This window comes from Boleophthalmus pectinirostris, unplaced genomic scaffold, assembly GCF_026225935.1.
Source record: "Boleophthalmus pectinirostris isolate CB_2022bp ecotype Guang Dong unplaced genomic scaffold, ASM2622593v1 HiC_scaffold_13, whole genome shotgun sequence".
In the NCBI taxonomy this organism is placed as follows: domain Eukaryota; kingdom Metazoa; phylum Chordata; class Actinopteri; order Gobiiformes; family Gobiidae; genus Boleophthalmus; species Boleophthalmus pectinirostris.
In genome coordinates this window covers 4,677,309-4,699,067 of record NW_026571036.1, presented here as the reverse complement: position 1 = coordinate 4,699,067, position 21,759 = coordinate 4,677,309, and the positions used below count along the sequence as shown (strand labels likewise).

Here is a 21,759-nt window from a genome sequence, read left to right as displayed (position 1 = left end):
CTAAATGTAAAAATTGTACATATATAAAAGTCTACACACCCCTGTTCAAATGCCAGGTTTTTGTCATGTAAAATAATGAGAGCAAGACAAATAATTTCATAACTTTTTCCACCTTTAATGTGACCTATAACCTGTACAATGCAATTGAAAAACTAACTGAAAACTTTAAAGGGGATAAATATAAAATAAAAACTTAAAATAACCTGGTGACATAAATATACACACCCTTAACTCTTTCCCCCCTGGACGCCGACTAGGAACAACCCATACATATGTTACTAGGGCTACACCCATAGAGCATAACTGCATAAAAGAAAACACACTTCCACGAGTGATTATAAATGATTTTTACACTCATGAACTTAATTGTAACACAGACATATTTGTATCTCTGGAAACCTTAGACTCTGAACTATTCATTTATGGATGTTTAAATGTGATTCAACTCATTTATAGGTGTATAACAGCTCACTGAAAATGAGAGTTTACCTGGTCAGGTGCAAGCTCGAAAACAAAATCATCATCTGATATATACATGTTCTGAGTACTATATTCATAAAAAAATAAAAAATATACTTTGTCAAAGTATTTAAACAGATTTCATATCACCAGATACAGTATAGCCAAGTGTGCACCTGTTTTTACCTGTTGTTCACCTGTGTGCACCCAATTAGTTTTTTTCCATTTAACTTATTCAACTCATTTTATTTATTCAACTCATTTAGCTTATTATAATATAATAATATAATAATAAAACTCTTCCTCGTCAGTGTGTGTCCAGTATTTGTCATCTTGGTTAGTTTCTCGAGTGCAGAGCTCCACATAAGTGTTTTTTCTGTAGTGATTCTGTTATACATCGCATCTTGGAAAAAAAGACTGAAATATTTTAAAGGACTGGCCTGGGCAACATCCAGATTTCAGGGTAATTTTGGTTCATAATCGAGTATAAAGCTCAGATAGTTTGTTCGGACATCGCAGGACTCCACACAGACGCATCAGCGGCATCTCACCTTCTCCCCGAAAGTCCGTCTCTATCGCTGTTTTCCACTTTATAATCAACTTCAACATCATCACTTTGAAATCTATAAAAGTCACTTTCTCTAAACTTATGCATAAAACACGTCCGCTCCTCATTATTTCTAAAACTGTGCGCCGCAGCGCCGCGATCTTTCCATTACACGTGTTTCGTGTTGTGTTTTTTCCGGAAGCTACCATCGTCACTATTCCGATTAACTTCGGAAAAAATCGGCGAAAACATATCCTTGAATCCTATTGGTCAGTCTAGTGTGGGTTGTAGTGGCCCCGACCGATCACAGTCTCTGTTTAAATGTGAAAAACCGAGTCGTTTCTAAAGGTCGTCAAATCTCGTCTTTAGTGAAACAGCGGAGGAGACAAAAGTCGTGATTAAGGAAACGGGGGGTCGTCAAATGTCGTCTTCATGGGGGAAAGAGTTAAACTAATACTTTGTTAGAGCACCTTTGGCTTTTATTACAGCACTCAGTCTTTCCGGGTAGGAGTCTATCAGCGCGGCAGATCTTGTGTGGTGATATTTGCCCACTTTTCTTTGCAAAACTGCTCCAAACCTGACAGATTACGAGGGCATCTCCTGCGCACAGCGCTCTTCAGATCACCCCACAGGTGTTCGATGGGATTCAGGTCTGGACTCCAAAACCTCAGTCTTATTCCGGTGAAGCCATTCTTTTGTTGATTTAGACGAGTGCTTTGGGTCATTGTCGTGCTGAAAGATGAAGTTCCTCTTCATCTTCAGCTTTCTAACAGAAGGCCGAAGGTTTTGGTATTTGGAACTGTTCATAATTCCCTCCACCCTGAATAAGGCCCCGGTTCCAGTTGAAGAAAAACTGCCCCAAAGCTCGATGCTGCCACCACCGCGCTTCACTCTAGGTGTGGTGTTATTTTGGGGATGAGCAGTGTTGTTTTTGCGCCAAATATACCTTTTGGAATTAGGTCCAAAAAGTTCAACCTTGGTTTCATCAGACGTTGACACATTTTCCCACATGTTTGGGAGAGTTCAGCAAAATCTGTTATCGTTACAGGCACAACAGTGAACATATCAAATGTGTCGCATAAACCAAGTTTTGTTCCACTAACAAGCAACAAAACTGTAGCTGTAACAAAATTATTTAGCAAAACATACCAAAAAATACTCTTGGCGATATATCGATAAAGCAGCCCACGATATCGATACTGTATCATCACATTAAACGATGCGATATATCGATATTTTGAAAATTTTGGTCACAGTATTTAAAAATAAAAAAGTAGCGTACGTACAATTCTGTTAATCCCTCCAAAATAACAATACAAACAATAAATATCGTACTGTGAGATTTGGATATCGATACATCTCTACTAATAACAATGCTAAGCGCGCACTTCCTGACTAAGAGCGGCTTATATAATATATTTGTGCTGATTTAAGACACGATTTGCCGATAAACGTTGATTTTACAGAGAGAAGAGCAGAGAAGAACTGTGTGATCACGTTTGTTTGTGATCTAATGTGATTAAACTTTGTCTAAACTACAGAATTTTCATATATTTATAGTTTTTTAAATATATCGTCTGTTATATGAAAGCGCAGCGTGTGCAGTGCTCACGTGTTCACCCAGTGTCTGTCCTAGATTCCAAGTCCTAGTCCAAGATTAGTCCTAGTTTAGACCTGATTTAGACCTAGTTTAGTCCTGGTTAAGACCTTGTTTAGTCCTGGTTTTAGTCCTGGTTCAGTCCTGGTTCAGTCCTGGTTTAGTCCTGGTTTAGACCTGGTTTAGTCCTGGTTTAGACCTGGTTCAGTCCTGGTTTAGACCTGGTTCAGTCCTGGTTCAGTCCTGGTTTAGACCTTGTTTGGACCTTGTTTTTCCTGGTTCAGTCCTGTTTAGACCTGTTAGACCTTGTTTAGACCTGGTTTAGTCCTTGTTTAGTCCTAGTTTAGTCCTGGTTTAGACCTGGTTTAGACCTGGTTCAGTCCTGGTTCAGTCCTGGTTTAGACCTGGTTTAGACCTTGTTTAGACCTGGTTTAGTCCTGGTTTAGACCTGGTTTAGACCTGGTTCAGTCCTGGTTCAGTCCTGGTTTAGACCTGGTTTAGACCTTGTTTAGACCTTGTTTAGTCCTGGTTCAGACCTGGTTTAGTCCTGGTTTAGACCTGGTTTAGTCCTGGTTCAGTCCTGGTTTAGACCTAGTTTAGTCCTGGTTAAGACCTTGTTTAGTCCTGGTTTTAGTCCTGGTTCAGTCCTGGTTCAGTCCTGGTTTAGTCCTGGTTCAGTCCTGGTTTAGACCTGGTTTAGTCCTGGTTTAGACCTGGTTCAGTCCTGGTTTAGTCCTGGTTTAGTCCTTGTCTAGTCCTGGTTTAGTCCTGGTTTAGACCTTGTTTAGACCTTGTTTAGTCCTGGTTTAGTCCTGGTTTAGACCTGGTTTAGACCTGGTTTAGTCCTGGTTTAGTCCTGGTTCAGTCCTGGTTCAGTCCTGGTTTAGTCCTTGTTTAGTCTTTGTTTAGTCCTGGTTTAGACCTGGTTCAGTCCTGGTTTAGACCTTGTTTAGTCCTGGTTTAGACCTTGTTTAGTCTTTGTTTAGTCCTGGTTTAGTCCTTGTCTAGTCCTGGTTTAGTCCTTGTCTAGTCTTTGTTTAGTCCTGGTTTAGTCCTGGTTTAGACCTGGTTTAGACCTGGTTTAGTCCTGGTTTAGTCCTGGTTCAGTCCTGGTTTAGACCTTGTTTAGTCCTGGTTTAAACCTTGTTTAGTCCTGGTTTAGTCCTTGTCTAGTCTTTGTTTAGTCCTGGTTTAGACCTGGTTTAGTCTTTGTTTAGTCCTGGTTTAGTCCTGGTTTAGTCCTTGTTTAGACCTTGTTTAGACCTTGTTTAGTCCTGGTTTAGTCCTTGTTTAGACCTGGTTTAGACCTGGTTTAGTCTTTGTTTAGTCCTGGTTTAGTCCTTGTTTAGACCTTGTTTAGACCTTGTTTAGTCCTGGTTTAGACCTTGTTTAGTCCTGGTTTAGTCCTGGTTTAGTCCTTGTTTAGACTTTGTTTAGTCCTGGTTTAGTCTTTGTTTAGTCCTGGTTTAGTCCTTGTCTAGTCTTTGTTTAGTCTTTGTTTAGTCCTGGTTTAGTCTTTGTTTAGTCCTGGTTTAGTCTTGTTTAGTCCTGGTTTAGTCCTTGTTTAGTCTTTGTTTAGACCTGGTTTAGTCCTTTGGTTTAGTCCTTGGTTTAGTCCTGTTTAGTCTTTGTTTAGTCCTGGTTTAGTCCTTGTTTAGTCCTGGTTTAGTCTTGTTTAGTCCTGGTTTGTTTAGTCCTGGTTTAGTCCTGGTTTAGTCCTGGTTTAGTCCTTGTTCTAGTCTTTGTTTAGTCCTTGTGTTTAGTCTTTGTTTAGTCCTGGTTTAGTCTTTGTTTAGTCCTGGTTTAGTCCTGGTTTTAGTCCTTGTTTAGACCTTGTTTAGTCCTGGTTTAGACCTGGTTTAGTCCTGGTTTAGTCCTGGTTTAGTCCTGGTTTAGTCCTTGTCTGGAGGTGTGAGTAAAGTCTCAGAACAGCTCAGCGCCGCTGTCGTCCTCCACACACCGTTGCTTTACGCGGCTGAATAATTGAGGCCGTTTTGGGTAATGGATCCGTTCTGAGGTCAAGTGTCTGTCGCCCGCTCAGGTTTGGGGCTTTTTTTTGTTAAAGGACGGTAAGAAAAAACACAGCAAAGAAACAAAATTCACCTTCCAGATTTGATTATAGTTCTGTGTTTATTTATACACGCAAAAAGTACTCGGAAATGGTGTATTTATACAGTTTAATCAACTTTTTTCTTACACATAAATGCCAAAAATACCTCATGTTCAGCTCATTCATGCCGTTTTTTTTTCGTATTTTTCGGACTATAAGTCACACTTGGACCGGCGGAGAACTCGTCGCTCCACGGGGCGAAGAGCAGCTGACGCCCGATCGAGCCTCGCGGACGTCCTGGTCCACGGGCTCAAGGTTCTTTCAGGGGCAGAACTAGAGTCCAAGTCCTAGTCCAAAGATTAGTCCTGGTTTAGACCTGGTTTAGTCCTGGTTTTGTTCTGGTTTTGTTCTGTTTTTTTTTCTGGTTTAGTCCACGGTTCAGCTCTGGTTTAGACCTGGTTTGGTTCTGGTTTAGACCTGGTTTAGTCCTGGTTTAGTCCTGGTTTAGTCCTGGTTTAGTCCTGGTTTAGTGCTTGTTTAGTCCTGATTTAGTCCTTGTTCAGTCCTCGGTTCAGTACTGCTTTAGACCTGATTTAGACCTGGTTTAGTCCTGGTTTAGTCCTTGTCTAGTCTTTGTTTAGTCCTGGTTTAGTCCTTGTTTAGACCTGGTTTAGTCTTTGTTTAGTCCTGGTTCAGTCCTGCTTTAGTCCTGGTTTAGACCTGGTTTAGTCCTTGTTTAGTCCTGGTTTAGACCTGGTTTAGTCCTGGGTCAGTTCTGGTTTAGTCCTGATTTGGTTCTGGTTTAGTCCTGGTTTTGTTCTGGTTTGGTTCTGGGTTTTTTTCTGTTTTTTTTCTGGTTTAGTCCCACGGTTCAGCAGTTCTGGTTTAGTCCTGGTTTAGTCCTGGTTTGGTTTAGTCCTTTACCTGGTTTAGTCCTGTTAGTCCTTTAGTCCTTTGTCCTTTAGTCCTGTTTAGTCCTTGTTTAGTCCTGGTTTAGTCCAGTCCTGTTTAGTCCTGCTTTAGTCCTTGTTTAGTCCTTGTTTAGTCCTTGTTTAGTCCTTGTTTAGTCCTTGTTTAGTCCTGTTTAGTCCTTGTTGTTTAGTCCTTGTTTAGTCCTTGTTTAGTCCTTTAGTCCTGTTTAGTCCTTGTTTAGTCCTTGTTTAGTCCTTGTTTAGTCCTTGTTTAGTCCTTGTTTAGTCCTTGTTTAGTCCTTGTTTAGTCCTTGTTTAGTCCTGGTTTAGTCCTGGTTTAGTCCTGGTTTAGTCCTTGTTTAGTCCTTAGTCCTGGTTTAGTCCTTGTTTAGTCCTTGTTTAGTCCTTGTTCAGTCCTTGTTCAGTCCTGGTTTAGTCCTGGTTCAGTAAATAACACATCACAGTTTTTAAGTAACTTACCCAACAGTGATATTTATGCAATTTTTCAATCTAAATTTTCTGCAAACATTGAAATAATTCACGCTAAATATTTTAGTTTTAAACAGAATGACGTGAAAATTCCTCAAACTCACAGTATTTTCTATTCAAACTCATTCTCTTTTCAGTTGTGTTGTTGTGGTATTTGTGTAGATTTTGGCGTTTTATTTTCGTTTACCTCGTTAGGATCTGTTTTGTGTTTTTTTTTGGCGATGCTCGTGTCCGTGGTCGAGCCGCAGAGGTGAGGACAGAACGCTCAGGTACATGTTATGTCACGCGCTTGTGAGCACGCTCAGTAGAGGCTGCGGCTGCTCTGACCCCTGCTGGTCACCGCTCGATACTGCACCGCTCTGCTCTGCTCTGTTGTGTGTTGGAGCGCTCAGACTTTCACCAAAAACAAGCGTCTCGACCAAACACAGGGCTGCATTTCGGACAATCGAGTTGGATCTTTTAGTCCAGACTTCGGCGTTGTCGATCTCGCTTTGTTTTGCCCCGTTTAAACTCATTTGGAATCACAAAATAAACACGTTTTGTCGTTTTACCTCACGCTCGGACCAAAGCCGCGTTGATTTAATTTTAGACGTGTTTTTAATGACATTTTTTGTAAGTCAACCTCACTTTATCATCGCTTAATCGTAACATAAACTCTGTCAAAACAAAGATATTTATTGCTTTTTTATTGAGAAATGGAGTTAAAATTTTGCAGAATTGAGTTAAGCATTTTGGCCCTTCATAGTATTTTCTGTTTCTCTTGTGTCCCTATGGAAAAATTAATCACCCACCTCTGATTTATTGCTTGCAATTCCTGATTTTCAGAAGTTTAGACGCCTTTACATTTATGTTTCTGCTTTATTTCCATTTTTATTTACACTGAACGCATCAAAACTATGAATGACACATGTGGAATGTAACAAAGAAAAAAAAACGTTCTTCTTCTTGTTCTTTTCTTTTTTAGTAACCACACTTTGCTCTGAGCACTTTTATCATTCCTTGACACCCTGACGTGGCCGAGTTATGAAGAGAAAACCATTTCAGGAGACTATTTTCTCAAAACGATCGCTCTTTATCACTCACCAGCTCGTCAAAACAATGATATTTACGGGTTTTTATGGAGAAATACAATTAATATTATGCAGAATTGAGTTAAACTAAAATTTTCCCCGGCGCTCCACAATATTTTCTGTTTCTTATGTGGCTCCACGGGAAAAATAATCACCCACCCCTGATTTATTGTCTGTGATTTGATGATTTTATTTACACTGAACGCACCAAAACTATGAATGACACACGAGGAATGTAGCAGTAGTATGAAAAAACACATTCTTCTTCTTCTTTTTTTTTTTTTTTTATAAACACACTTTGCTTTGAGCGCTTTTATCATTCCTTGACACTCTAACGTGGCCGAGTTGTGAAGTGAAACCATTTCAGGAGACTTAAATCAATAAAAATCACTGAGAGAAAGCGAAGGGTTTGCAGAAGTGTTTGCAAAAGTACACAAGGGCGAGCGGAAACATTTAAAAAGTGTAATTTTTTAATTTTTTTTAAAATTTAGTTTTAATTTTTGTTTACATTTATGTTTCTGTTTTATTTCCATCATTATTTACACTGCAGATTCTCACTGAACGCATCAAAACTATGAGACTATGAGACTATTACGTGCTTTTTTTTTAATGTTTTTTTTTTTGTAAGGCAACTTCACTTTTTCATTGTTTAGTCATAACACAAACTCTTCCCAGTCTGAGCAGCTCGTCAAAACTATGATATTTACTGCTTTTATAAAGAAATACAATTAATATTTTGCAGATATTTTCCCTGGTGCTCCATAATATTTTCTGTTTCTCATGTGGCCACAATAGAAAACAAATTTTGTGCCTGTGATTCCTGATTTACACGATTAGTCAGAAGTTTAGACGCCTTTACATTTATGTTTCTGTTTTATGTCCATTTTTATTTACACTGAACGCACCAAAACTATGAATGACACATGTGGAATGTAACAAAGAAAAAAAACAACATGATTATTGTATTTTTTTTAATAAACACAATTTGCTTTGAGCACTTTTATCATTCCGTGACACTCGGTTGTGAAATATTGGCATTTTTTGTAAGGAAACTTCACTTTTTCATTGTTTGGTTATAACTTAAACTCTTAGCAGACTATTCAACTCATCAAAACAATGCTGTTTTCTGCTTTTTTTTTTAAAATAAATAAATACAATTAATATTTTGCAGAATTGAGTTCAACAGTTTCCCCAGCGCTCCACAATAGTTTCTGTTTCTCATGTGGCCCCAATATAAAACATTTTGTGCCTGTGATTCCTGATTTACACGATTAGTCAGAAGTTTAGACGCCTTTACATTTATGTTTCGTCTTTATTTCCATTTTTATTTACACTGAACGCACCAAAACTATGATTGACACATTCTTCTTCTTTTTTTTTTTTTTTTTTTTTAATAAACACAGTTTGCTTTGAGCACTTTTATCTTTTTTTTGTCACTTCATTAAGTATTTTATACACTAACAATACAATAACAAAACAGGCACAGTCAGCAAGGAATTTAACAAACATTTAAATGGAAAAACATATATATATATATAATATATACACCCATATATACATGTACACACATTGCACACACTCACACATGTTACCCTGGAGTACTACTGCCATATTTAGACCATTTAGTCCATGTTGCATAATAAACAGCAGCTTGAAGCCTCGGCATGTTTGTCAGACTTTCCATTTTATGAGTTTGTTCAATAATTTGTAACCAGTCTTCAGCAAAGGTGGATCTGGTTGAAGCCATTTACATGTAATTGTCTTTTTTGCATAGACACAAAGGATTTTGAATAAATATCTACTTTTATAGCACTTTTATCATGCCCTGACTCCCTGACGTGGCCAAGTTGTGAAGAGAAAACCATTTCAGGAGATTTAAATCAAGAACATCATCAAGAGAACACATTTGGGCAAAGTGTGTCTCAGTTTCCTCTATCAATGTCAATAAGAGAAACTCCAACACTGGACACTTTCAAAACATACTTGAAAAGCGGCTAAAGGAAAAACAGACTTGTGCAGAACTGTCGCTGTTGTCACTTGTTATTCTTCTTTTTTTCTGTTAAATTTGTGGTGTCACCTGCATAGGGACATTTTTGCTATAATCTGTCATATTTACACTGCAGATGTTCATTAATATGTACTGTCCCTATTAAATAAATAAAATAAAATAAATAATAATAAAAAAATAAAAAAATAATAAACAAATTAAATATAATAAAATTATACAAAATAATGGGGAAAAAAAACCTCAATAAAATAATAAAAAAAATTAAATAAAATAAGAAAAAAGAAAAAAAAAGAAAAGGGTTAGGGTTTTCTCTTGAAAGTGTGGAGACTGTCAGGATTTGAATATTAAATATAAAACATAATTAGCTGAGTTAATTCATTTTTTTTCATTGCTACATAATTCCAAATATCTTAGTTGGCGTCTAGGTCAAATTTTAACTACACATTAGACAATTCAGTTAAACAAGATTCATGAAAATGTCTAGAACTAAAATACGCAGACGTTTTATTTTAAAGTGTCGATGTTTTTGGTCAGAACAGTAACAGATCTGAATGCTGCACTCGGTTTTGTTTTGATGAGTTTGTGTTGCTGTTCTTGGTGGTTTTGTTTAGTTCATTTCGTGCAATTCTTAGTTTTCAACGTAAACATGGAAGATTCTTTGCAAAAATGTAAATTGAGTCAACTTTATAGCAGCACAAACAAAAAAAACATTCTTCTTTCTTCTTCTTCTTCTTCTTTTTTAATAAGCACACTTTACTTTGAGCATTTATCATTTTTGACACCCTGATGTGGCCGAGCTGTGAAGGGAAAACCATTTCAGGAGACTTAAATCAAGAAAATCACTGTGAGAACCACATTTGGACAAAGTGTGTCTCAGTCAGAGGCAATAAGTTCTGGAACAGTCTGTCATGATCAATAAGAGAGACTCCAACACTGGACACTTCCAGATCCATTTGAAAAAGCGGCTAAAGGAAAAACAGACTTAGAGCAGAACTGTCGCTATCGTCACTTGTTATTGTTCTTTTTTTCTGTTAAATTTGTGGTGTCATTTGCCTTGGGACATTTTTGCTATAATCTGTCATATTTACACTGCAGTGTTGAAGATGTTCATTAATATGCACTGTGCCTGTCAAAATAAATAAATAAATAAATAAAATAAAATAATAAAAAATAAAATAATAAAAAAATAATGAAAAAAAATACCACAAAATAATAAAAAAAAGAAAAGAAAAGAAAATAAGAAAAAAAAAAAAGAAATGGTTTAGGGTTTTCTCTGGAAAGTGTGGAGACTGTCAGGATTTGAATATTAAATATAAAACATAATTAGCTGAGTTAATTCATTTTTTTTCATTGCTACATAATTTCAAATATCTTAGTTGGCGTCTTGGTCAAATTTTAACTACACATTAGACAATTCAGTTAAACAAGATTCATTAAAATGTCTAGAACTAAAATACGCAGACGTTTTATTTAAAAGTGTCGCTGTTTTTGGTCAGAACAGTAACAGATCTGATGCTGCACTCGGTTTTGTTTTGATGAGTTTGTGTTGCTGTTCTTGGTGGTTTTGTTTAGTTCATTTCGTGCAATTCTTAGTTTTCAACGTAAACATGGAAGATTCTTTGCAAAAATGTAAATTGAGTCAACTTTATAGCAGCACAAACAAACAAAAACATTCTTTTTTCTTTTTCTTCTTCTTCTTTTTTTAATAAGCACACTTTACTTTGAGCACTTTGACACCCTGATGTGGCCGAGCTGTGAAGGGAAAACCATTTCAGGAGACTTAAATCAAGAAAATCACTGTGAGAACCACATTTGGACAAAGTGTGTCTCAGTCAGAGCAGAACTGTCGCTATCGTCGCTTGTTATTGTTCTTTTTTTCTGTTAAATTTGTGGTGTCATTTGCCTTGGGACATTTTTGCTATAATCTGTCATATTTACACTGCAGTGTTGAAGATGTTCATTAATATGCACTGTGCCTGTCAAAATAAATAAATAAATAAAATAAAATAAAATAATAAAAAATAAATAATTAAAAAAAAAAAAAAAAAAAAAAAAAAAAACACAATAAAATAAATAAAAAAAAAAAGAAAAGAAAATAAGAAAAAAAAAAGAAATGGTTTAGGGTTTTCTCTTGAAAGTGTGGAGACTGTCAGGATTTGAATATTAAATATAAAACATAATTATCTGAGTTAATTCATTTCTTTCATTGCTACATAATTCCAAATATCTTAGTTGGCGTCTAGGTCAAATTTGAACTAGACATTATACAATTCAGTTAAACAAGATTCATGAAAATGTCTAGAACTAAAATACGCAGACGTTTTATTTAAAAGTGTCGCTGTTTTTGGTCAGAACAGTAACAGATCTGAAGCTGCACTCGGTTTTGTTTTGATGAGTTTGTGTTGCTGTTCTTGGTGGTTTTGTTTGGTTCATTTTGTGCAATTTTCAGTTTCCAAAGTAAACATGGAAGCTCCTTTGCAAAAATGTAAAGTGAGTCAACTTTATAGGCATTTGTCTAGGGACATTTTTGCTATAATCTGTCATATTTACGCTGCGATGTTGTAGATGTTCATTAATATGCACTGTCCCTGTTAAATAAATAAAATAAAAGAGAAGTTGAAGGGTTTGCAGCGCTCTATTATCACGATATTACGCTTTTATACCGTGACCAGTCTTCAGTGTGCATCATAACTGCCATATTCCAAAGAAATAAGATTTAAAGTGCTTAAAAACTGTTATTTTATTATGTAGTAAACAGTAATGTAACAGTAACCAAAATATCGACAAATTCTCGCAATAATACCATAGACCATCACAATATATCGAATTACAAGTCTCTTTGCTTAAATGAAGAGTTATGGTGCAACAATAGCTAAAAAAAAGACAGAGGGAACTACATAGACCATGATCCTTTGCTGCATTTCAGTGCTCGGTTTTGTTTTGGTGAGTTTGCATTGCTGTTCTCTGAAAACTGAAAATTGCATGAAATGAACTAAACAAAACCACAAAGTAAACATGGTAGGTTCTCTGCAAAAATGTAAATTGAGTCAAAAGCAGCACAAACAAAAAAACATTCTTATTTTTATTTTTTTAATAAACGCACTTTGCTTTGAGCGCTTTTATCATTCCTTGACACCCTGACGCGGCCGTGCTGTTCGGGAGACTTCGTCAAGAAGATCAGTGAGAGAAAGTGAATAGTTTGCAGTGCGGTCACAAAGCAAAGGGTGGAGACTGTCAGGGTTTGAATATTGAGTATAAAAAGCTGACGTTTTATTTAAAAGTGTCGATGTTTTTGGTCAGAACAGTGACAGATCTGATGCTGCACTCGGCTTTATTTGGTGAGTTTCCGTTGCTGTCCTATAAAAATATATCTTTTTTTCATTTCAGTGCAGACTAGAAGAAGAAATAACAGTTCTAACACTTTTAAGTCTTAGTTTTTTTAATCTACAGTAAATCTTGTCAAGGCATTTTAAGAGGAAAAAGTAGTTGTCTGTTAGATTGTAATGCAATGGAGGTACTGTGCAATTATTGCTTATAATGTACAGGAAATGAGAAGTCTGTATTTGTTCTTCGTTAATTTGGGATTGTAGAAAAAAGGGGTGGGGTTAAATAAGTGTTTACTTCCTCCCACTCCTTTTTCGGACACAAGGAAAATTCTGCGTAACATTTATTTTGCCTGTTATTATAGAATAGAAATAGTTACTTTTTGTGTTATATCTATGTATTTACGTTTTTGTCTTTTTTTATTATTTAGTTTTTTGTTTTTTAATTTATGTTCTATGTATTACTGTCCGAAATAAATAAACATAATAATAATAATAAAAAATATCGTACCGTGAGATGTATGTCATGAAAATATTGTACCGAGAGATTTGGATATTGTTGCATCTTTAATCGTGAGCCTCCCCAACATATCATGAGCTTTCCCATGATATCGTAATAAATATCGTACCGTGAGGTTCATACTGTGACGATATCGTATTGTGAGACTTGGATATCGTTACTAATAATAATAACTCTTTTTACTATTCAAAACTGTCAATGCTCTGTCAGTAGGTCAGACCAATAGTGTAAAATTTACCCCAAATTATAGTTTTTGAAGCAGTTTTTAATGTATTTACTGTTTAAACTGCTGACATTCACCGTACAACATTTATATCTGCAGTTATATAGAGATGTCGCTTCACTTCAAATCTTAAGGTACGGTATTTTTTTGCGAAAACCGTTAATATAATTGTAGATGTGACACTTTTTTGATTTTAAAATATCTTGATCAAGATTTTGGTGTGAATTTTTCCGTCATAATCCCAAGAATTCAAGTAAAAAACATTTCTCTTCATGTTGTCTGCGCTGAAATGAATCATGGGATATGTAGTTCCCGATGTTTATAAGCTGTTGGTGCTGTAAAACAACGCATTTAAGCAAAGAAACTATATTATTGTGAGACTTTTGATGATACGACATCGCGATGTTTCGGTTATTGTTACATCCCTAGTAGTTTCTAGTATTTTCTTATTTAGGACCTAAATAAGGCTTGATTTTATTCCTAAACTTATTTATTACAGTAAATTGAAGTGATTGCGTCATTTTCTGTTTTTGTTTGCTTTTTGGATGTGATTTTTATAGTTTTTTGCTGCTTGTACTTTGTTTTTAAAAGCGCTTTATGAACAAAAAATTATTATTATTAATATTATTCAGCATTAAAGGGTGCATATTATGCTATTTTCTCATCTGTAATAATGTTATTTCCTCATCAAAAACATGCCCAGAACTGTGTTTTGTTTCATCTTGGTACGATATTATCACAATATGCATCTCACGGTACGATATTTATGGCAATATTTTGGCGAGAGGCTGATATAATTGTAGATGAGACACTTTTTTTGCCTTTAAAACACCTTGATAATGTTTTGGTGTGAATTATTTCCATCCTAATCCCAAGAATTCAAGTCAAAAACATATTTCTTCATGTTGTCTGCGCTGAAATGAATCATGGGAAATGTAGTTTCTGATAAAACCATACATTTAAGCATTTGTGATTCGATATATACTGTGACGGTCCACGTTATTATTGTGAGACTTTTGACGATACAATTTCACGATATTTCGGTTATTGTTACATCCATGTTAGTCGGGTCAGGTGTTTGGCCCAGAATATTAGCCTAGTTTTCTTTAAGATGTTAGTTGAAATGCTAAAATGTTCAGATATTTTTGATGCAGTTTTTAATTATATTTGGCGTAACTACAGTTTTTGTCAGAATCACAAGAGGCGTTTGAAAGAGTTGTCGATCTCTGACGTCTGAATGCATGTTTAGTTACAGTTCATTATTTCGTTTTGCTTGGCTTGAACTTTTTTCACAATGAATTATTATGTTTGTGATGAAAATTAAATGTTCTTAAAGTTTTTTTTTTAAATGTGTGTCAGTGCTCTGTAGCTCTCACGAAAGCTTTGGCTCATGTTCACTTATTCACGTTCGGGCTTTGGAACACTTTTTTTCACACCGAGAATGTGCGAATTCACAAAAGAAAGACTCAGATTTAAATCACAATTGTTTCATATTTCTAGATAATGTTGAAGATAATTTCTAAAAGTTTTCCGTCTTCACTATTTAGATATTACTTCTCTAACAACACGTAATAACATTTGTGTTGTATGAAGTGACAGTGCAATAATTATACGATACATAAACAACATAAATGATAAACTTTAGTGCCTTCTTTATCGCTATTATTAGTTGTTAGGACCATAAATGAAAACAAAAATCCTCAAATTTGTCATTGTCATTACAGTTTATGTTGTACGATCATAAACGATAAACTTTGTGCTTTTCTTTATCATTATTATTATTTGTTTGTACGACCATAAACGAAGATACGTTTCTGCATGTGTGTACATTATTATGTCAGAAACTCAACTTGTACCCAATTTTAAAATGTGACAAAACCAATTAAAAGAAAATCTGTGGAATATTCGTTCAGTTGAATAAAATCTACTGGGTTCACCAAGACTCTTCAGTTCCATCCTAACAGTGTCCATAAATCAGTTTTTCTCAAATAATGTTAAAAATTATGTTTTTGTTTTTTTAAATATTATATTTATTATTATTATTTTTAATAAAACATGTTACACAGGTCTCCAGGAAGAACAGTTAATAGCCAAGGTCAGTTAAATCCAATCAATCAATCAAAAATGAATCTGAACAGGAACTACAGCTGGAAATGATCACTGATGCTACGACCTGGTACAAACATCTCTCCTGTTAAGTTTCATGTAAAAATTGTGCACTGTTCCTGTCTCAAAATAAATAAATAAAACAAATTAAATAAATAATATTGCTTATTCAAGGTCCTTGAAGTCCCAAAGAAATGACACTTTTGCCATATCTCAGAAACTCATGATGATCGAGACAAAACACTGACACCAAATGATCCACAATGTCCATATTTATATTCAACTTCCTTTGATACTGTTGGGATAAATTAATTATTTTTGATGTTATTAAAGAAAAACAGATTTTTCAGCTCAGATTTAAAGTTCTGCACTGAGAGGTTTGTTGGAGCAAGTAAACATCAACAGAATTTGATGAAATTTCTCATGAAAGTGTAAAAAATGTATTGATTTTCAAAAATGTTTCAAAAAGTTGGGCAAATTATTCACCTTAATGTTTATTTGTGTGTATATTTATGAAATGCATAAGACATGTAAGAGCTCCAAGGGTGAAAAAAAAAAAGAGTGTCAACCATTTGATTATGTAAAACAATTGTGGTAGGACATTATATATTTTTTAATCTTCATCCTCCTCCTTTTAAGCACCAGGACTCAAATATGTACAATTTTTGTTTTGTTATTGTTGATTTTCTTTGACTTTGCTCAAAACAAATAAAACTAATGAATGAAATTATATGAGCCAGACTACTGGACCATTTAACAGTTCCTGGCCTCCTCTTTGTAAAAATCTGTCAGAGCCACGAAAATAAGTCATAAAGAACCACACTGATGATTTGATTTCATATGTGTGAGCTTTTTTTAAAAAATATATTATTATTGGGTCATTTTGCAGCACAACAAAACAAAACAAAAACAAAACATAGACTTACAACCACATGGATCTTGACAGAAACAGTTCAAGCTGAAACAAAAGTACCAAACCCTATTAAAAAAATAACAAAATTCCAAGAAAAAAAAGCAAGTTTACGTTTACAATTTCACTTACAAATTACTGTAAATATAAGAGACAAAAAATAAATTAAAACAAACAGAATTTAATGCATAATTCATTCATTCCAGAGCTCTATATCTTTCAAAACATAACACTTTATACTTTTTTTTAAAGGCTTCGACAGTTAGACTTTTTAAAATCATCGCTCAGATTGTAAATTTTTTTTCTAAGGTGTTGTCTTCATTTTTTTTAAGATGCCAGTTTTGTTTCGTTTATTTTCGTTTATGGTCATACAAACTAGTAATAATGTTAACAAAGGCACAAATGTTTATCGTTTATGATGGTACAAAATAAAAGGTCATGTTAAAGAAAATGTTAAAGAAAAGCGTCTGTTTAGTTTATAGTCGTGGTTTTACTTGTGGAGAAAATGGATCTATTCTTCTACGTATTTCGGTAAGATTTTCTGTAAGATTTGTGCGTTTTTAAACACAGTATTATAATCAAGTCTTGCGACTCTTTCCAGCTCTGCACTTGTTGTTTCTTTTCTCCATTCAGTTCATTTTTTCCTCCTCCCTCCATCCCTCCATCCTTCCTCTGTCTCTCTCTCTCTCTCTATCCCTCCTCCTGATCCCTCGCTCATCGACTTCTTTGCTGCTTGTCAAATGAAATTACAGCAGGAGCTTTGGCACGTCCCAGCAGCCGAGCGCTCACTGCCCGGTGCTGCACTGACATCTAGTGGTCAAACAGGGGTAGAACATGTGTGTTACTTCATAAAGATTCAGCAGCATTTGTGTTGCAGAAGGTAGAATAAAAATTTGAATACTTGAGTGTCCCCCTGGCTCAAACGTCTCATTCTCTCATTGGATACGTCATTAGGATTTGTTCGCTCAACAGTAGGCAGGTACTTTTTATATTTAACCAATCGCTGCTATTTGGTCGTGACGTATGTAATGGGCCACTAACTGGATTAACTGGTATATTAAGCTTTTCCCAAATCCCGTAGGAAGAAGGACAATAACGTCTTTCCCCTTGATAAAATTCACCAAACATTCTCTTTGTTCCGGCTTTAAATCCTCAATCTCGGGAATCGTTGACAACACAGTTTATATGGCTCTTTGCTGATTGGCTGCTGCCTGAACTCACTCTTCCTGGGTTTTTGCGAACCTTCTAGTGTATTTTGATTCCTGAACTAGTCGCTGGAGAGAAATTAAATTGAGCAGAGGCACTAGGTGGCGCCATCCTGGCTAATATCCCATAGCTTCTGTAACTCTTGATTTGGGAAGAAATATAAATTATTTCCTTAACTGCAATGAACATAATTTGTAAGCAGAACAACACAAGAAACTTAGAAAGCTACAGAATGTGTTAATCACTTTTAGGAAAGTCTTAACTATGTATTTCATTGAAATATATCAGATAAAATCCTCGAATAGTTGTGGCACATTTATTGAGAACACAGGAGGATGTTTGAGACCACATCATTTTTGCATGTTTAGTTTTTATGTTTGAAACAAATGTGTTGAGATATATTGTGACATGCATGTTTAATTAATACTATATATATAAAGAAAGCATTTTTTATTTATATGAATATAGACTAACTTTCATAAAAGGTACGATTCAGGATGACTTTCCAGCCGATTCCCGATAAGGATGTATCTATATTTCTTTATTGTGCTTCATTGTTATTGCTATTTTATTATTAACCAAAGTATCTTACATTTTTGCAATTTACATGACTTTTAAGATAAACTGTACGTAAAAAGTCATGATATATTTATGTATAAGTATGTATATATGTTAAGAAGAGTAGAAGTATAAGTTGTAGAAGTGCAAGTTTTTCCTTTTTAAATATCTTGATAAGATCTTCGTGCGAATAATTACAGTCAGAATAGAAAGTCTTCTCAAGTCCCAAGTCACTGACCTTCAAATCCAAGTCTTGGTCTATTTTTAAAACACAACAGACTCCAGGCACTCCAAAGAAGTAAAAATCTTCATCAGGGCTTAACCAGGTTGGTCGAAACACGTTGGCTTTGGTCATTTAAATCAAAGCCTTTTAACTATATTTTTCCTCGTGCGATTTTCACTTCGTTGGAGCGCCTGGAGTCCGTTGTGTTTTAAGTTTTGATCCTTTTTCCAAGAGCGCCCTCTACCTGCTCCCACTGATTGGAACACCTGCAGCAAACGGCCACATTTTAGTTTTTTCTTGGTCTATTTTATCACGTTGTAACGTCGGTTGACCGTGAGCGGCTTGGGGTTCAGTGATTAAGGTAAAAACCAAAATCCAGACACAGACAGGTAGTTGTGGTCCACGGTTTACTTTTGTTTTTTCAATGATTACAAAAAGTGCAAGTGCAAAAAGTGCAGGGTGCAACATGGAGGCAGGCAGCAGTTTCCTCTCCAGGAGCAGAACACAGACTGATCTTGAAGGCGTCTTTTATGCCGGTCCTACTGATTGGATAAAACCACTATGCTAAAACAGGGATGGTTAAAATTATCATTAGCGTAAAATCAAAACCTAAACCTCCATAAAACAACCCAAAACCCAGATAACTATTAAAACCACCAACTATACATAAAAACCCTAAAACCATTACACCAATTAAATGTTAAAACCCATAAACCAATAAAACACCAAACCTAAAACCCCTGTACAAAATGTTACACGTGGTCCAGCCCGGAACCATAAAAGAGGGAGCTTGTTTCCGGGGGACTCTTTTCACACCTGGACAGAAGATAAAAAGGGGAGGTAAGTAAAAGCAGATCCACCATTCATTAAAACACAATAAAATACACTATACACATCAACACTTAAAACATTCTAAAACAGATATTGCACCATATTTATTGCACAAAGTCAATTTAAAATGTAATTTGTTATTGTCTCCCTTTTCCTCCAGGGACAAGCAACTTCCAATTAAAGTGCTGTGCCTCAGGAATAAAAAATGGTTAAAGGAAAAACAATAAATATTTTTTTAAACCAATTGTGTGCAATTTATTTTGTGATGTGCAAATATGTTAAAAGTGCTGTGTGCAAGGAAAGTGCAGTGTTTTAAAGTGCTCTAGTGAAGGGTGAAGGTGCTAAGTGTGGTTTGGGGTAACAAACCAGCCTGTTTGTTACACACGTCATGTCTCAAGTCCTAAAAATAGTGACTCAAGTCCAATTCACAACTTCCAAGTCCCCACATTTGGATAATAAATACAAGGATTAATTGTTTTTTTGTTTGTAATTAGGCTTTCAAACTGAGCATGAAATCATCTAAAGTGATCAGAGCCAGGATTTGTCTCGACTAAATCACGTTACATGACTTTAAAACTGTCATTTTGTTGTTGAGGAGTGAAGAAAACCCGTTAAGTGACTGAACTTTACCCTGCACTTTACAGAGTCACTCAAACACGCGTGAACGACACTGAAAGAAAACTCCAGAGATGTGTTTTGTGGTTTATTTCAAAGAGGAAACAACATTATGATTTGGTGGAAAAGCTGCAAAAAGACCGTTTCACAAAGAGTCGTATTGAGGGATGTTAATGAGCTGTTCGTTCGTCAATGGTAGAAAAGGTTTCAAACGTTATCGTCTGGACAGAATTTTCCAAAACATGAGTCCCTCTGAAACGGTTTGTGCCGCCGTTTAGTAAAGTCAAAGCGGAGTTGTGATATTGTGTTTTGTAACGTTCCCTCCTTTGTAAAATGGTGTGGAGTCATATTTAAACCTAAATGTATCCAAAACCAAGGATGTGATTATTGATTTTTTTTATTTTTTATTTTTATTGATGACACTGTTCTGTAAAACGTTTACGGAATCAGTTTTAACGTTTTCTTTGGTCTCATGGTTTGGATGCGTCTCTGCTAAAAACAAGAACTCCCTGAATCAGTTGGTTAAATGGGCGAGTGAGGTGATTGATCATCCTCAGAGCCGCCTGGATTCTGTTCTTTTACATCCTTCTTAAAACTTATTGTTGCTGTCGTCCTTTTGTTATTTTCTTCCTTCTTTATGTAATGAACCCAAGAATCATTTATTCCGTTATGGAGCCCGATAGCGCAGAGTCCTGCACGGGTCCATTTTTGGAGACCTGTAGTACAACACACCACCCGAGATTATATCAAACTTTGGCGCTGCCTACACCACGGACTAAACCAAGACTAACCCAGGACTAACCTAGGACTGATTCCAGGACTAAAGAGGAGGACTAAACCAGGACTGAACTAGGACTAAACCACGACTAAAACAGCAGTAACCCAGGACAAAACCAGGACTGAAACAGGACTAAACCAGGACTGAAACAGGACTCACTGTCGGGATGGGCTCGAAGGTGACCGCAGGAGAAAGGACCGACTCAGCTCCGCATCTCACGACGTGCGGCTGTAGCCCAATCGTGCTTTGCGGACACGGAACGTTTCGTCAACATTGTGGGTTTTGTCAGGGAGAAAACTTGTAAACACACAGCACTTCAGAATCACACTGATAGAGATAAAACATTTATGTAAATTTGTCAGCTGAACACATTCAGTACTGTACAGGAGACAGGAGTCCCTTAGCCAATCAGGACGCAGCGGGAGGAACGCAATACATGTTCATACACTGTTAAAAAAAAAAAAAAAAAAGGCATGCAAAATTGCTCTAAATCTGAATCTGCGAAACAGCGAGACCGCGAAAGGTGAACCGTGATATAGCGAGGGACGACTGCACTCTAAAAGACGTGCAACATCCAGTAAAGTCAGAGTTTCAGCTGCTTCCCTCTGGTCCCAAGATCTAGAACGAACCGTTTTAAAAGGAGCTTCATTCCAGCTGTTGTCATACTCACAAATAAATTGTAATCTATTTATCTGTCAATTTTAGTAAGTTCGTTTTGGAAAAATCGTGTGTTTTTTATATATTTAATAGTTATAGTGATTTTAGTCAAGCGTGATAAATGAATTTAACTAATTGTTTATGGAACAAACCATTCTGCACTGGAGCTGTGTAACTTTATTTTGTGATTTTGGTTTTATACGTGTTTATTGATGATGATGTGGATGTGTGAAATGTGAAATATGGGAACCTGCTTCTCAAATCTACAAAAGAAATTTACCTACGTGTATGAATAAAGCAACCAAACCTAACCTTACCTCTCTTTTGTTGTGTTTTCCCTGCAGCTGTTATAACTGTGGAGGTCTGGACCACCACGCCAAGGAGTGTGGCCTGCCCCCTCAGCCAAAGAAATGCCACTACTGCCAGAGCATCACGCACATGGTGGCCCAGTGTCCGCACAAGGCTCTGGCGCCCCCCTCAGGCTCTCAGGACCCACAACACGCGTCTACCTCGGCCTCCAGCTCGGGCACAGGGAGCGGGCCGTACCTGTGCGCCCCGGACGAGGAGGACGGCGGGCGGGCCGGCTCGGGCTCCTCCCCCCTGGAGGGCTCCTCTTCGTCCCCGGAGGAGGCGCACTCGCAGAGGGCCCCGCGGTCCCAGCGCTGGAGGAAATCCTGA

General features: G+C 36.3%; 1 protein-coding gene across 1 annotated transcript in view; it reads left to right on the top strand.

Annotated features, from left to right (window-relative positions):
- The window catches only part of lin28b (lin-28 homolog B (C. elegans)), a 132,515-nt gene extending 110,756 nt beyond the window's left edge, over nucleotides 1-21,759 (top strand). Inside the window, exon 4 of the mRNA XM_055149108.1 lies at nucleotides 21,426-21,759. Coding sequence (XP_055005083.1) covers nucleotides 21,426-21,759 — 334 coding nt within the window. The remainder of the gene's footprint in view (nucleotides 1-21,425) is intronic.